Source organism: Corapipo altera, unplaced genomic scaffold (assembly GCF_003945725.1).
Source record: "Corapipo altera isolate COAL_440 unplaced genomic scaffold, ASM394572v1 295, whole genome shotgun sequence".
NCBI classification, from domain to species: domain Eukaryota; kingdom Metazoa; phylum Chordata; class Aves; order Passeriformes; family Pipridae; genus Corapipo; species Corapipo altera.
Window position 1 is genome coordinate 3398026 of NW_020884936.1, and position 15168 is coordinate 3413193.

The 15168-nt window shown below is 55.9% G+C and overlaps 3 protein-coding genes across 5 annotated transcripts in view; 1 reads left to right on the forward strand and 2 right to left on the reverse strand.

Annotated features, from left to right (window-relative positions):
* CCT7 (chaperonin containing TCP1 subunit 7) overlaps positions 1-7964 on the reverse strand; it is a 15106-nt gene extending 7142 nt beyond the window's left edge. Inside the window, exons 1-7 of one of the 2 annotated variants that reach the window (XM_027660493.1) lie at positions 7858-7964; positions 6044-6197; positions 4247-4353; positions 3018-3143; positions 2060-2112; positions 1637-1777; positions 409-580 (exon numbers count right to left, since the gene is read on the reverse strand). In XM_027660493.1, the coding sequence (XP_027516294.1) occupies positions 409-580; positions 1637-1777; positions 2060-2112; positions 3018-3143; positions 4247-4353; positions 6044-6197; positions 7858-7863 (759 nt within the window). In that variant the 5' untranslated portion in view covers positions 7864-7964. The remainder of the gene's footprint in view (positions 1-408; positions 581-1636; positions 1778-2059; positions 2113-3017; positions 3144-4246; positions 4354-6043; positions 6198-7857) is intronic. The other variant, XM_027660494.1, reaches the window with a different exon arrangement.
* A 168-nt stretch (positions 7965-8132) lies between these two features.
* On the forward strand, positions 8133-11733 carry PRADC1 (protease associated domain containing 1). Its single transcript, XM_027660536.1, has 5 exons — positions 8133-8205; positions 9245-9345; positions 10034-10143; positions 10785-10952; positions 11230-11733. Exons 1-5 carry the CDS (start codon positions 8154-8156, stop codon positions 11348-11350), a joined length of 552 nt encoding a protein of 183 aa, XP_027516337.1. The 5' UTR covers positions 8133-8153; the 3' UTR covers positions 11351-11733.
* Positions 11734-12046: 313 nt separating this feature from the next.
* SMYD5 (SMYD family member 5) overlaps positions 12047-15168 on the reverse strand; it is a 6487-nt gene continuing 3365 nt past the window's right edge. Inside the window, exons 9-14 of one of the 2 annotated variants that reach the window (XM_027660535.1) lie at positions 14975-15081; positions 14665-14721; positions 14289-14383; positions 13982-14052; positions 13292-13435; positions 12047-12614 (exon numbers count right to left, since the gene is read on the reverse strand). In XM_027660535.1, the coding sequence (XP_027516336.1) occupies positions 13297-13435; positions 13982-14052; positions 14289-14383; positions 14665-14721; positions 14975-15081 (469 nt within the window). In that variant the 3' untranslated portion in view covers positions 12047-12614; positions 13292-13296. Of the gene's footprint in view, positions 13436-13981; positions 14053-14288; positions 14384-14664; positions 14722-14974; positions 15082-15168 lie in introns of both variants that reach the window. The other variant, XM_027660534.1, reaches the window with a different exon arrangement.

Here is a 15168-nt window from a genome sequence, read left to right on the forward strand (position 1 = left end):
AACCCCAAAACACAAAACCCCAAAACACAAAACCCCAAAACACAAAAAACCAAAACAAAAAAAACCAAAACAAAAAACCAAAGCAAAAAACCAAAACAAAAAAATCAAAACAAAACAAAACCCTTGAACATTTCACTATTTGAAAAATATAAAGAATTTAGGATTTATATTCATTTGTATCAGTAACATTTGCTGCAAAAGAGGTAAGAGTGTACTTGGCTCAAAACCCAGATTCTCTACCTATGGAAAAGAAATCCAGCCCTGTCTCCTAAGCTTTTTCCTCACATCAGCACCTTTGTTTCACTTTGGGAATTCCCAAACAGGCATTATCAAGCCAGGCTGCATTTCTGCTCCAGCCAAGTGATTCCTGTCTCCCATCCCTTCAGGACAGGCTCTGACAGAACTTACTTCCAAAGCTCCTCCTTGCACCTTCTTTATTCCAATCATTTTGAGCTGTAACAAGTCATCCAACATCATGACAGCATCTACAACCATCTTGGAGAAGAACTCCTTGCTCTGGGAGATCAGTTTGGAGCTCAGGGCTGTGGCTGCACACTTCTCCAGGAGGCTCCTCTGCTCACTGCAAAGAGGAAGAACAAGGGCTTGTCACTTGATAAATCTTTTCCCAAGCCCAAAGCACTGTTTGGCTTCATTAATCAGAGAATTGTTTCAGCTGGAAAAGATCTTTAAGATCATTTAGTCCAGCACTGCCAAGGCCACCACTGACCCATATCCCCAAGGGCCACATCCACAGGGATTTTAAACCCCTCCAGGGATGGGGATCCACCACTGCCCTGGGCAGCTGTGCCAGGGGGGGATAACCCTTTCCAGGAAGGAATTTTCCCCAATATCCAACTTAAACCTCTTCTGGTGCAATTTAAGGCCATTCCCTCTCCTCCTGTCCCTTGTTCCCTGGCAGCAGAGCCCGACCCCCCTCCCGGCTCCCCCCTCCTGTCAGGGAGTTGCAGAGCCAGAAGGTCCCCCCTGAGCCTCCTTTTCTCCAGGTTGAGCCCCCCCAGCTCCCTCAGCTGCTCCTGCTGCTCCAGCCCCTTCCCCAGCTCCGTTCCCTTCCCTGGAAAAGCTCCAGCTCTTGGCATGAGGGGCCCAAAATCTCTCTGAGGCAAAGATCAGCTCCCTCCTGTCAATGGGGAGAACGAGACACACACACAAACCCCAAAATCCCAGTCTCCCTTTTAGAGCCTGAGTACCAACCCAGCACTGACCAGGTTGATTGGCTTTTAGACACCTAAAACCAGGAAAGCAGCAGGTCCTTTCCCTCATCCAAAGGCAGGAAGTTGTTCCTAAAACCCCCTAAAGGCAGCACATTCTCTCAAGTATTAACTCAGGTTAATTATGTGTAACCCAGTGGGTGATATAAGAGACACCAGGGAAATACGGATCCAACTGCAGGATCTCTCCCTCCAGCTCCTGCTGCCCATGGGAACTGCTGTATTTCTCATCCCAGGACACCATTTGGCTTGTTTTTTTCAGCATTTTTTCACCATCTGCACAACTCATCTTGGTTTATTTAAGGCGGTTATTCAGTTGTAACACTTCAGATTTACTCCAGGTATTAGCAAGGTCACGCAGACAAGAACTTAAAATCCAGGAAGAAAATGAACTCCAGTATTCTCACCTCAGCTGAAGGGGTCCTTTCCTTACTCCTATGAACTCTCTACCTTCCACTGTGCAACAGCTAAAAAGGGATCTGATCCTCAAGGAATTGTTGAGATTTAACACTGGCACCGACTGCAGCAGGAGCTGCAAGTCTCCTCTGCTGCAAAAAAGAAATCAGGCCACTTATTTTAGTGCCCAGCTCCCTCCCTGTGCACTGGAAGACACTGCCCTAATTATTGCCTGCAGCCAAGTGACAGCAAGGCATCGCTCCCAGAGGAGCAGGAAATTCCAGATAATTTGGGAATAAGCCCAGTGTGGGGCTGAAGCTGTTCGGTCCGACCTCGAGACCTCAGCCAGAGGCACAGGAGAATTCAGGAACACCCTCACACCAGCTCAGCTGAAGCCCAGGAACACAACCAGGTCATCTCCATGGAAAACTTACTCTTTATCTTCCTTCTTCACAGAAACAGCGATGTCTTTGATCTTGTTCACAGCCTGCCAAGACACGGGGCAACAGCTGGATTAATGATTTATGCTCCTGAACTCATCACATCTCCAATTTTTCCCTTTGTATTTTAAGATAATCTTTTATTCCCTGCTTCAACATCACTGAAGTTTCAAGCATTGAAGCTACTCCACCCCTTCCAGCACAGTAATTCCAAGAAACACAGCAATCTAAGAGGAGTGGGAAGAGACTCTGCTGTCTTCTGGGAAAACACAGGGCTTTGGAGGGATTGCACCTGCAAAAAGTCAGTTTAAGGGGACCAAGAGGTTTGATGAGATGCAAGGTTTACTAAGGAGCAGCAGAGATCAGGAGAACGGGAAGGGAATTTTCCTGATTAATCATTCTTCCTTGGAAAAAAAAACACAAAGGGAGAGACAGCACCCCAGAGGGAGTGACTGGTAACAACAGCTCCCTGACAGCAGAAAGGAGCTCATGTTGGCAGGAAGACACCAGGAGATCACCAGTGACATTTAGCATTCAGTTTTCCCAAGCCCAAATCACTGTTTGGCTTCATTAATCAGAGGATTGTTTCGGTTGGAAAAGACCTTTAGGATCATTTAGTCCAGCACTGCCAAGGCCACCACTAACCCATGTCCCCAAGGGCCACATCCACAGGGATTTTAAATCCCTCCAGGGATGGGGATCCACCACTGCCCTGGGCAGCTGTGCCAGGGCTGGACAACCATTTCCATGAAGAAATTTTCCCTAATATCAAACTTAAACTTCTTCTGGTGCAATTTAAGGCCGTTCCCTCTCCTCCTGTCCCTTGTTCCCTGGGAGCGGAGCCCAAGCTCCCACCAGCTCCCCCCTCCTGTCAGGGAGTTGCAGAGCCAGAAGGTGCCCCCTGAGCCTCTGTGGCACAGAACTCCTGTCCCCAGGTGCTCTGCAGGCTCACCAGCTGCGTGGCCGTGCGGAAGGCACGGATGATGATCTGGGGATGGAGCCCTTCCTCCACGTAGGGCTTCACCTGCTTCAGGAACTCGGCTGCCAGCAGAGTCACGGACGTGGTGCCGTCACCAACCTGCAAAGAGAGGGAACAGTGTCACCCACAGGCTGTGACAGCACCTGCAAACCATGGAGGGCTGCCAGGGATATCTGAGATTTCAGGGTTTTCTCTGTTTGTGGATTTGTGGGCAGATTCCTTAGTGATTCGTTGAATCATGGAATGGTTTGGGTTGGAAGGGATATTAAAGTTCACCTTGTTCCACCCCCTGCCATGGGCAGGGACACCTTCCACTAGACCAGGGGGCTCCAACCTGGCCTTGGACACTTCCAGGGATCCAGGGGCAGCCACAGCTTCTCTGCCCAACCTGGGACAGGGCCTCACCTCCCTCACAGCCAGGAATTCCTTCCCAATATCCCACCCAAATCTCCCCTCCTTCAGTTTAATCCATTCCCTGTGTCCTGTCCCTCCATGCCTTGTCCCCAGTCCCTCTCCAGCTCTCCTGGAGCCCCTTTAGGCCCTGCAAGGGGCTCTCAGCTCTCCCTGGAGCCTTCTCTTCTCCAGGGGAACCCCCCCAGCTCTCCCAGCCTGGCTCCAGAGCAGAGGGGCTCCAGCCCTGGCAGCATCTGCGGGGCCTCCTCTGGACTCTCTCCAGCAGCTCCACGTCCTTGTGCTGTTGTTCCCAGGGCTGGAGCAGCTCTGCAGGGGGGTCTCAGCTGAGACAGGGGCAGAGGGGCAGAATCCCCCCTGTCCTGCTGCCCAGGCTGTGGGATCAGGGCATGTGGGGGGGTTTGGGCTGGGGCATCTTCAGCCTCTCACCCAGCAACACCCCCAAGTCTTTCTTGGCTCTCAGTCACTTCATCCCCAGCCTGGATTGACACCAGGAACTGCCCCAGCCCAGCTGCAGCACCAGCACTTGGTCTTAGACTAAAAAGAGCTGGGTTTAGACTGCATCCCATTTGGGGTCAACTCCCATTTCCCAGTCTCCTCTACTCATAAAACACAAACTTCACCTTTGAAGTTCCCAAACCAGCCATCAGATCTGGGCGGAAGAGCTCAAAACATTCGAAAGTTATCCCAAAAGAGAGGGGATCAAGAGAGAAACCAGGATAAATCCCAGCACTCCATGAGCAATTCCCAAAGCCCACAGGCTCCCGAGCACAGCCAGGCTCCCATCCCACCTCTGCATCCTGGGATTTGGCGATGTCCACCAAGGTCTTGGCGGCGGGATGGACGACGTCGAGGAGCTTCAGGATGGTGGCACCATCGTTGGAGATCGTGGCTTTGCCTGGGATTGATGGAGAAAAGGAAGTCAAGCTTCACCACCAGGATAAAACCCTCGGCCCTGAGTCTCAGGGGGTCTCAGCAGGTTCCTCTGTTCCATCTCCATAATGTCTCCTCAGCCCATTTTTGGAGCAGATTCAGGTTCAGAGTGCGAAACAACTCCCCACACCAACTAAGAGGGGCTTAGATTTCTCTCTTATTTCTCAGCAGCCTCCCCAGACAGATAAAAACATATTCTGGCCTGAGACTCACATGAAACAAGTCTAGAAATCATACCAGTTATCAGATAAATTTAAATCCAATTACCTTTTTTAACTTCTTTACCACAGTTCCTATTTGTAATAACTATTTAAAGACAATACTAAGACTTTCCACCCCACCCTTGAGTAAACAAAAATAACACACAATAATTAGTTTGGTGACTTCATAAAAGTCTTTTCAGAGCGAGTATGAGTCTCACCCCTAAATCACACTCCAAAAAAAGAATAAAAATCAGCCCAGTAACACCCACTGAGCTCTCAATGAGCCACACTTAAAACATAAATAAATAGAGATGGCCACAAATACCTGAAGGTCAGGTTCAAGACACCCTGTTTCTCCTTTCTGACATGCATTTTCTCATATCCAGTCCCACCACCCCTGGATTTACCCAATCTCACCCCAGGGCCTCCCCAGTCTAACAGCCAAGAATTCCTTTCCAACATCCCACACAAATCTCCCCTCCTTCAGCTTAATCCATTCCCCTGTGTCCTGTCCCTCCCTCCCTTGTCCCCAGTCCCTCTCCAGCTCTCCTGGAGCCCCTTCAGGCCCTGCCAGGGGCTCTCAGCTCTCCCTGGAGCCTTCTCTTCTCCAGGGGAACCCCCCCAGCTCTCCCGGCCTGGCTCCAGAGCAGAGGGGCTCCAGAATCCTGGAATGGTTTGAGTTGGAAGGGATCTTAAAGACCATCGAGTTCCAACCCCCTGGCATGGGCAGGGACACCTTCCACTACACCAGGTTGCTCCAAGCCCCGTCCAGCCTGGCCTTGGACACTTCCAGGGATCCAGGGGCAGCCACAGCTTCTCTACCCAACCTGGGACAGCGTTTTATCACCCTCCCAGCCAGGAATTCCTTCCCAATATCCCATCTAGCCCTGCCCTCTGGCACTGGGAAGCCATTCCCCCTTGTCCTGTCCCTCCATGCCTTGTCCCCAGTCCCTCTCCAGCTCTCCTGGAGCCCCTTCAGGCCCTGCCAGGGGCTCTCAGCTCTCCCCGGAGCCTTCTCTTCTCCAGGGGAACTCCCCCAGCTCTCCCAGCCTGGCTCTAGAGCAGAGGGGCTCCAGCTCCTTGGAGCATCAGAAGCTGAGCTTTGAGCAACATGAAGACAACTCTGAACATCTGGAATTGCGATGGAAGGTCTGGAATTGTGCTGGAAGGTCTCCCTGGAGCATTCCCTTCTCCAGAGCCCCAGCTCTGCACGCAGCAAACAGCGAATTCCTCAGGTTGGTCTGACAATTATCCTTTATTCCACAGCAAAAGTCACGGTGTTAAAGTGACACCGAGACAGAAACTGAACCTCTGCTGGGAGAGTCAAGTTTAGTACGAGGTCAAGAAGCTGAAACTTTCATATATGCAAATGCTGGGATTAACTGATCCGAGGATATGAGTAAACAGGCTGCTCTGGGAGGTGATTCCCAGGTCCCTTTCCCACATCCTTACCCCGGTCATCCACGATGAGCTTGTCCATGCCCCGCGGCCCCAGCGTGGTGCGCACGGCCTCGGCGATCACCTGGCAGGCATTGATGTTGCTGACCAGCTGGGGGATTCCCTGGGAGGTGTCCGTGCCTTCCTTCAGCAGGATAACCGGAGTGGGCTGAGGAGAGAACCAGGAGCCGTCACTCCCATCCCAACGACCCGGAGCAAACTCCTCACACAGCCCACAGCTCATCCAGGACCAAGAGCAAACCCTACAGACTCCTTAAGAGTTCCTCTGCTTTCCACTTCCCACTGTGTTGGGAATTCACCCAACTGCTTCCACTCTGGGACTGCAGAGCAACTGTCCCAAAAATAAAAGGGGGGGTTCTTGGTGGTGTTTTGCTCAGTGAGGTTCTGATTCTGATGCTGGAGTTGGAGAAGACAGAATATGGGATTATTACTGAGACAGCAAGGAACTGAACAAATTTGGGTGGTGGAAGGGTGTTCCCCTGGAGAAGGCTCCAGGGAGACGTGGGAGCCCCTTCCAGAGCCTAAAAGGACTCCAGGAGAGCTGGAGAGGGACTTGGGACAAGGGATGGAGGGACAGGACAAGGGGGAATGGCTTCCCACTGCCAGAGGGCAGGGTTAGATGGGATATTGGGAAGGAATTCCTGACTGTGAGGGTGGAGAGGCCCTGTCCCAGGTTGGGCAGAGAAGCTGTGGCTGCCCCTGGATCCCTGGAAGTGTCCAAGGCCAGGTTGGATGGGGCTTGGAGCAACCTGGGCTAGAGGAAGGTGTCCCTGCCCATGGCAGGGGGTAGAAGAAAATGGTCTTTAATGTCCCTTCCAATCCAAACTATTCCATGAGAGATGCAACTGTCTCACAGACAAAGCCCAGACAAAGACTGAACAGAGCCAAAATTTGGGAGGCACTGGTTTGGAATAGAGAGGAAAATTAAAGCATGGTTGTGACAAGAATAAAAAACACAAGGAGCTACGGTCCTTAAGATGGACCTGGAGGGACTCAATGATCCCTTAAGAGGGTCTGGAGCATCTCTCTGATGAGGAGAGATGGACTTGGATTAGTCTGGAGAAGGCTGAAAGGGGACCTCATTAATCCACATAAATATCTCCAAGGGGTGTCAGAGGATGGTCTCAGACTCGTTCTGGCGGTGCCCAGCGACAGGACACAAAATAAAACACATCAAGTTCCAGCTCAACATGAGGAAGAACTTCTTTCCGTGGAGGTGGCGGAGCCCTGGAACAGCTGCCCAGGGAGGGCGTGGAGTCTCCCCCTCTGGAGACATCCCAAACCCACGTGGATGAGTTCCTGGGTCACCTGCTCCAGGTGACCCTGCCTGGGCAGTGGGGTTGGACTGGGGGGGTCTCTGGAAGTCCCTTCCCACACTATTCTGCAATCCCTAAATCCCGGGAAGGCTTTGTGGACGGAAACGCACGGAGCTCTTCCACACCCGCCAGAGCAGCGATCTCAGTGGAAAAAAGGAACTGTTTATCGCCGGGGGAAACGAGGGTAGAGGCACAAAACCCGAAGGGACTCGTGGCCGGAGGGGAGGGTGCGGGACGGAGCTGCGGGATCAGCCCCGCCAGGACAGCCCTGGACCCGGCGGGAAGCGCCGCCGTCCCGCCCCATCCCATCCCGGCTACCCCAGGCCCGCGCGGCGGGGCGGCCCCATCGCCGCTCCCCCATCGCGCCGCAGCCGCTCGGGACGCGTTCCCCGGAGGGCAGCGGGGGCCCGGCGGGTTGTTCCCGGCGGGAATGCCCGTGGATCGCGCCGGATGGCGCTGGATGGCGCTGGATGGCGCGGGAGGGTCACTCACCATCATCGCGGCGGCCGCTGCGCTGCCCCCACCCCACAATGCACCGCGCACGCCCAGAACCTTCCCGGGGGCGGGGCCTCGGGGGGCTCACTATTTGGCAGCGGGGAGGAGCGAGAGGGCAGCGTTGCAAAGCCTGGGAGCTCACTATTTAGCAGCGCACGCCGAGGTGACAGCGCGCTGCCCGCGCCGGCTCGCGGTTGATGGATGGCCGTGTGGGCCAATAGAAACGAGGCGGGAGGGGGTGTTCCGCCAATGGCGGGCGCGGGGCGGGGCGGTGGGCGGGGCGCGGCGCAGCCATGCTGCCCTGGCTCTGGCTCTGGCTCTGCGGCTGCTGCGGGACGGCCCGCGGTGAGTGAGGGGGGCACGGCACGGGCCCCGCACGGCACCGACCCCCCCCCGACCCCGCGTCCGGACCCGGCCCCTGAACCCCCGGCCGGCCGCCTGCCTGCTCGGTGCTCCGCGATCCCCGTGTATTTCCACTCCCCGCATCCCGGCCTCGTTGCGATTCGCCGCCTGTACCCGTGGAGGGATGCGGGGGCATTTCCCCTCGCTGCGCCCCGACCTAATTGCGTTTCTGCTCCTGCATCCCGGTCTGGGTGCATTTTCCCCTCCTGCATCCCGATCTGGGTGCAATTCCCCTCCTGCATCCCAATCCAGCTACATTTCCCCTCCTGCATCCCGATCTGGGTGCAATTCCCCTCCTGCATCCCCATCTGGGTGCAATTCCCCTCCTGCATCCCGATCTGGGTGCATTTCCCCTCCTGCACCTCAATCCCGGTGCAGTTCCTCTCCTGCCCCCCAATTCAGGTGCATCTCCCCTCCTGTGTCCCAGTCCAGGTGCATTTCCCTCGGTGCACCCCGACCTAATCGCTTTTCCCCATCCAGCACCCCAATCCAGCTGCATTCCCCCTCGGTGCACCCCGAGCCCGTTGCTTTCCCCTCCTGAATCCCAATCCAGGTGCACATCCCTTCACTGCATCCTGACCCCGTTGCGTTTCCCCTCCGTGCCCTGTGATCCGGGTGGATTTCCCATCACTGCATCCCAGTTCCATGCCATTTCTCCTCCTGAACTTCCCCTCTGTTCACCTCAATCCTTATCCCCTCCATGGTCCATTTGCGTTTTCCTCTTCCCCTTGTGCACCCCAGTCCACCCCAATCCCAGAGCCTTTCCCCTCCATCCCTTCTTAGCTCCTGGGAACTGTTGTATCTCCCCTTGGAGCATCCCAAAACCCGACATTTTGGGTCCCGGGCCCAACCACGACCCAACATCCCAAAGAGTGTGTTCCCTCCCCTGTGGTTCAGGAGCGATAAGTGAGAATTTTCCCATTTTTCCAGGGATTTTCCCTGCGGTTTTCCTTGCCTCTCACCTCTCTCCATTCACCCCCAGGTCTACGCATCCATGAATATTTGTACTTCCAAGTGCTCAGTCCCGGGGACATCCGTTACATCTTCACTGCCACTCCAGCCAAGGATTTTGGTGGCGTGTTTGTAAGTATTTAAAACTAAATTTGTCACTCTGGCTCCCTCCATCCCAATATTTCTCCTTTGTGGGACTCAGTGATTTGGATTTTTGATAAAAAGGGAGCTAATTGCTCTTCCATGAGCATCCTGGGCCTCAGCAGGCTTCCAGAGGCAGGGATTGGGCTGGCTCTGTGGGACTTGGAATGGGGCACCTGGAAGCTCAAAATCTCCCCAGATGAGCAGGATGTGGGACATTGAGGGGCTGAAACGTGTCCAGGGAAGGGAATGGAGCTGGAGAGGGGTCTGGAGCACCAGGAGAGGCTGAGGGAGCTGGGGGGGCTCAGCCTGGAGAAAAGGAGGCTCAGGGGGGACCTTCTGGCTCTGCAACTCCCTGACAGGAGGGGGGAGCCGAGGGGTTTGGGCTCTGCACCCAAATATCAAGAGGAAAAATGACGTCAAGTTGTGCCAGGGGAGGTTCAGGTTGGATACTGCGAAAATTCCTTCCTGGAAAGGGTTGTCCAGCCCTGGCACAGCTGCTCAGGGCAGTGGTGGATCCCCATCCCTGGAGGGGATGTGGCCCACATGTGGATGTGGCCCTTGGGGACAGGGGTTAGTGGTGGCCTTGGCAGTGCTGGGCAGTGCAGGGACAGCTGGATTGGGACTGGGAATGGGAAGCAGCTCCAATGCCTCATCCCTGCCTGTTTCTCTCCTGAAGAACACAAGGTATGACCAGATCCACCTGGTCCCGGCGGATCCTCCGGAGGCCTGTGGGGAGCTGAACAATGGGGTCTTCATCCAGGACCAGATTGCCTTGGTGGAGAGGGGGTAGGTCTGGCATCACAGGGCTTTTAGGGGGACCCGTGGGCAGGAGGGGAGATGCCCATGGCACTGTCACAGTGCCATGGCCACATCTCCCCTTCAGCCCTTCTTCTCCATGTGGGTAAACGAGGAAAACACAAGGGTGTTCCTACCCCAGAGCACTTCATCTTGTGTCTTTTTAGCCTGTACTATGGTGGAAAAAATCCCATCTGGGTTCACACTGAGAGAGGTTTAGATGGGATATTGGGAAGAAATTCCTCCCTGGGAGGGTGGGGAGGTCCTGGCCCAGGTTGCCCAGAGAAGCTGTGGCTGCCCCATCCCTGGAAGTGTCCAAGGCCAAGTGGGACGGGGCTCAGAGCAACCTGGGCTAGTGGAAGGTGTCCCTGCCCATGGCAGGGGGTTGGAACTATATAATGTTCCAAGTCCCCTCCAACCCAACCCATCCCATGATTCTGTGATTCTATTTTATTTTTCCTTAGCAGTGTGGGTGGCTTGTGCCTAAAATAGAGACTCGGAGGAGCGCGGTTGGGGCGAGGCGCGGGATCGGAGAGACAATCCCTGGGCTGGGTGTCTCCAGGCAAGGCCCTGGCACTTCCAGGCTTTGCCCCTACCTGCGGGCACCGAAATTTTGTCCCTCTGTGCCCCAGGGGCTGCTCTTTCCTGTCCAAGACCCGAGTGATCCAGGAGCACGGCGGGCGGGCCGTGATCATCGCCGACAACGCCTACGACAACGACAGCTTCTACATCGAGATGGTGCAGGACAGCTCCCGGCGCACAGCCGACATTCCTGCGCTCTTCCTGCTGGGCAGGGACGGGTGGGTGCCCTGGCACATCTCCCCAAGGGTGGGACAGCTCATGGGAAGGGCAAAGCGATGCCTTGTCCCCACAAAACGGGGTCCCAGCGATCAGCGTGTCCCTCCTGGGCTTTGCGGGACGGATTTGGAGTGGATTCAGTCATGATTAATCCACAGTTGGAGCTTTATGGCTGAGTTGGAGCTGTGTGGTTGGAGTCGGGGTTTATGCTCAAGGCTGGGCTTCAAGTCTCCCAAATCCAGCGGCTCTGGAACAGCTGTCACCTCTTTATCCTTCCAGGTACATGATCAGGCGCTCCCTGGAGCAGCACGGGCTCCCCTGGGCCGTCATCTCCATCCCCGTCAACGTCACCAGCATCCCCACCTACGAGATGATGCAGCCCCCTTGGACCTTCTGGTAGCAGCAGGAGGCTGTGGCGGATCGTGGGCTTCCCAGTGGATCCCAGGAGTTTCCCCTAAGCACCAGGTTTGGAGTCCCAACGTCTTCCAGAGATCCCACTGGATCTGGCGACGGGGAGATCTTCCTGCTGGCCAAGTGCCAGGTGGGAACCTTGAGCCTGGCACTGAGCACCCTTTGCTGTGACTTTGTGGGAGGGAGGTGATGGCCCAGAGCAGGCCAGCGCTTCCCAGGAAACATCTGAACTTGTGCTGCTGATTTGGTGGGATGCAGGACTGGCAGGGATGGGAGGGAGAGCAACACAGGCTTGGTCTGGACCAGCAGGGCTCGCCCCATGTCTGTATATTTTTGTCTGAGCTAATGAAGTCTGGATGTTTTAGAAAAAGGGAAGTTTCTCCTTTTTTCTTTCAGCAGTCAGGGGATGAAGGGATAAATCTCATCTCCTAATATTTTTCCTAGTAAAATTCCCAAGGTGCCTCCTGCAGCTGGGGCAGCGCTCAGGCCAGACCCCAGACATGGGGTGAAACAGCCCCACGGCAGAGCCTCCAGCACTTGTTCCCAGGGTGTCCCTGGTCACAAATCCAGAGCCCACACTCCCACAGGTGCCTATTCCCTCATCCCCAGACCTGTGTCCCCACAGGACCAGCCCCTGGGTCACCCACCACGCTCCAGTTTACCAGTACAAACCACAGGGTCCCAGTTCTCACCAGTCTCGGTTTATTACGAACACTGAAGGGGACGCAGCCCCAGGACAGTTGGGGACAAGCAGCGGGGTCAGGGCTGGCGGTGATGGCAGTGTCAGGGGTGTGTCACCCTCAGCCCCACAAGCCAGCTGCCACGGACACAACGGCGGGAAAACAGCTCCCCAAAATCCATGAGGGAAGGGAATAACCCCGGAGCGCACCCCCAGCCTGCTGCCTGTCCATGGCCGGGAGCCGTGTTGTCCGCAGACAGGGACACTGCAGCACGTGGTGTGGCCTCGTCGGTGGCAGCGTGGGATGGGTGACAAGGGGACATCCACGTGGGGCCACTCGGTGCCAGGACATCTCTATGTGGGGCCCCTCGGTGCTGGGATGTCTCCATGTGGGAATTCAGGGTGGGGAAGCGCGCAGCAGCTCCCGCTCGGGCACATCCTCGTCCCACTGCCGGACAGAGGGACAACTCCCAATGTCCTTGGGGTTTTGGATGACACCACATGTCAGCTCTGAGATGCTGGGATGCTCTGGCCATTCTCCATCCCCAGATGGTCCTGGAATCACTGCTTGGGGCTGTGTTGTTGGAAGGACGGGCTGAGTCAGGAAGGAGGTGCCTGCAGGATCGGCTCTGCTCTCCCCGCTGGACTCAGGATCTGAGCCCCCCTCTAAGGTGTCCCTGTCCCTGCAAAATCCCCTCACTGCTCACCAAGGCATGGAATGGAGGATACATAAGGACCTCAGCTCCGTAGTGTGTAGACAGTGCTTATATAGACATTAAATAGTTCCCCTCCTGCACAAACACACAAACACACACACACACACACACACACACACATTCCCTCATCCCTGCGGGGCTGGAAGGACAAGCTCCTCCATATCCACGGCCGGCACAGACACGGAGCAGCCTCGCAGGTGGCCACAAGGAGGGGCTGGCTGGATCCTGCTCTCTCTTCCAGCTTCCTCTGCAAGCACCAGCCAGCCCCTCCGGGAAGCGGGATGTGGCAGAGGGACACCAGCTCACAGCCTGTCCTCACAGGGAGGACTGGGACAGCCTCACTCACACACACACACGCAGGGACAACACGGACAGGCGGGAGCAGGACCCGCCTCCGGCTGCCCCACTCCGGCACCTCCGCGCGGCCGCCCACCCGACCCCACAACACAACCCTGTTCCTTGGATTAAAGCTGCTGCCTCTGGGAGGAACCCCCAGTCCCTTCCCGTCCCTTCCTTCCCTTCCCTGTCCTCTTGCCAGGATCAAACGTCGGTCATCTCATCCTCCAGCTCGGCATCGTCCGTCTCTCCCTCGCCCTCCTCCTCCTCGTCCGACGTCACGTCGGCGTCGTCGGCTTGCGCCAGGCACTTGGGACACGAGCAGGTAAACAAGTAGTTCTCCCTGGAAAAATGGGAAGGAAGGAGGAAAAAGATGGATGGCACAAGCCCAGGCACAAGCTCAGGCTTGTGCCCTGACACAGGCACAAGCCCACACTGCTGCTGGGCAGGGGTCGGGGACAGAGCAGCCAGGAAAGGGGCTAAATGTGTTAAATCCAGAGGAGTTTGGGGGTTCCATCCTGCTGGTTCGGGTGGGGTGAAGGTATTCCAAGTGGGGAGGGGGATTTCTCAGCCCCACGGGGTGATGGGACACGGGGACAGTGACCACCAGCAGGAACCTCTACCCCTGAAGGGCAGAGAAGGAAGAGGAAGGTGGTGGGGACTGCAAAGGGTCTGCAGGAGCGAACTGCAGAGTGGTGCAGGGAGAGGGGGGAGCCCAAACCCTCAGTCCCCAGGGCTACAACACATAAGAAGGGAATTCTTATGTAGAATTCACACACAGCCACACACCACACAGGGCCCCAGGGTGGGAATGCTGCCCAGATGGACAGTTTGGGGATGCAAAGGGGTGTGAGGTCTCCAGGCCCAGGTACCTCCAGGCAGCCCCTACCTGAGTATCTTGTTGCGGCTGTGTCTGCTCCGCTCCCTCTGACAGCAATCTAAGTAACTGATGCAGATTTCCTGCGAGCAAAGAGAAACAGGTTGGGCTCAGGATGGCTTCCCATGACCCCAAAGCAGCACAACTTGTGCCAGGCCCTCTCGGAGTCAGGCAGAAAAGGGGTCTGGCAGCCCCTACACGGGACGGGGATCGAATTCCTCTGCCGGGACAACACGGGCGACAGGAGGTACTGGGGGATGTTGGGAACACAGGGATGATGCCAAGGTGTGATGTCACCACCCAGGCCCTGCTGTCTCACCTCTCCTGCTTCGATGTCCTCCAGAGCAGTGAGATGCAGGAGGAAGTTGTTTTCTGGGAAGGAGGTCTCGGCATTGGGGATGCAGCTGTGGTTACCTGCGGGCAAGACTTTGCTGAATGCTTAAGTGGCTTCTGGAAACTACATCATATCCGAGTCCATCCAAGCCAGGACTGACCATTCCACAGCTGGGCAAGGTGCCACAGACCCTGGGAGAGCAGCCAGGCCCCAGGGCAGCATCCATCCCATCCCATCCCATCCCAAGGCTGGGAAGCACAAACCCCTTTCTCCAGAGGCTTTTATGAAGAGATGAGCCAGCCTAGCACAGGACATTTCCCTCCTCGATCCTAGTTTTCCTCCCAGTCCTCATGTTACTTACAGCAGCTCTGGAGCACGTAGAGCCCTGATCCCTCGCAGTTGAGGAACTCTCCAGACTCTGCAGCACAGAGAGGTGGTGTTAAGAGCTTTACACAGACCATTCCAGCTCTTCCACATGGGAGCACAGAGGGATTTGCAGCAACGCGGAATGCACTGTCTTGGTTTTACAACCCAGCCAACGCTGCTTTGGGGCCGGGTGTGTGAGGGTGATTTCCCAAGCACCCTTCCCTCCTCATGGAAGGGGGTGGAGGGCAGGAAAGTTTGCATCCCCAGGCTCCCTGTCCTGCCCCTGCACTCCCACAGATCCTCACCCTTCTCAATGTCCTTGTAGAGCTGGTCGATGAAGGCGTCCAGCTCCTCCCGCTGCAGCATCGGCAGATCCAGCGCGTCACACGCGTGCACCCACTGGCTCAGGGAGCTGTGGGGAAGAGAGGGACACTGTTACAGTCTCATGGTGCTGTCAGGAAGCACAGGGACACTGTTACAGTCCCACAGTGGTGTCAGG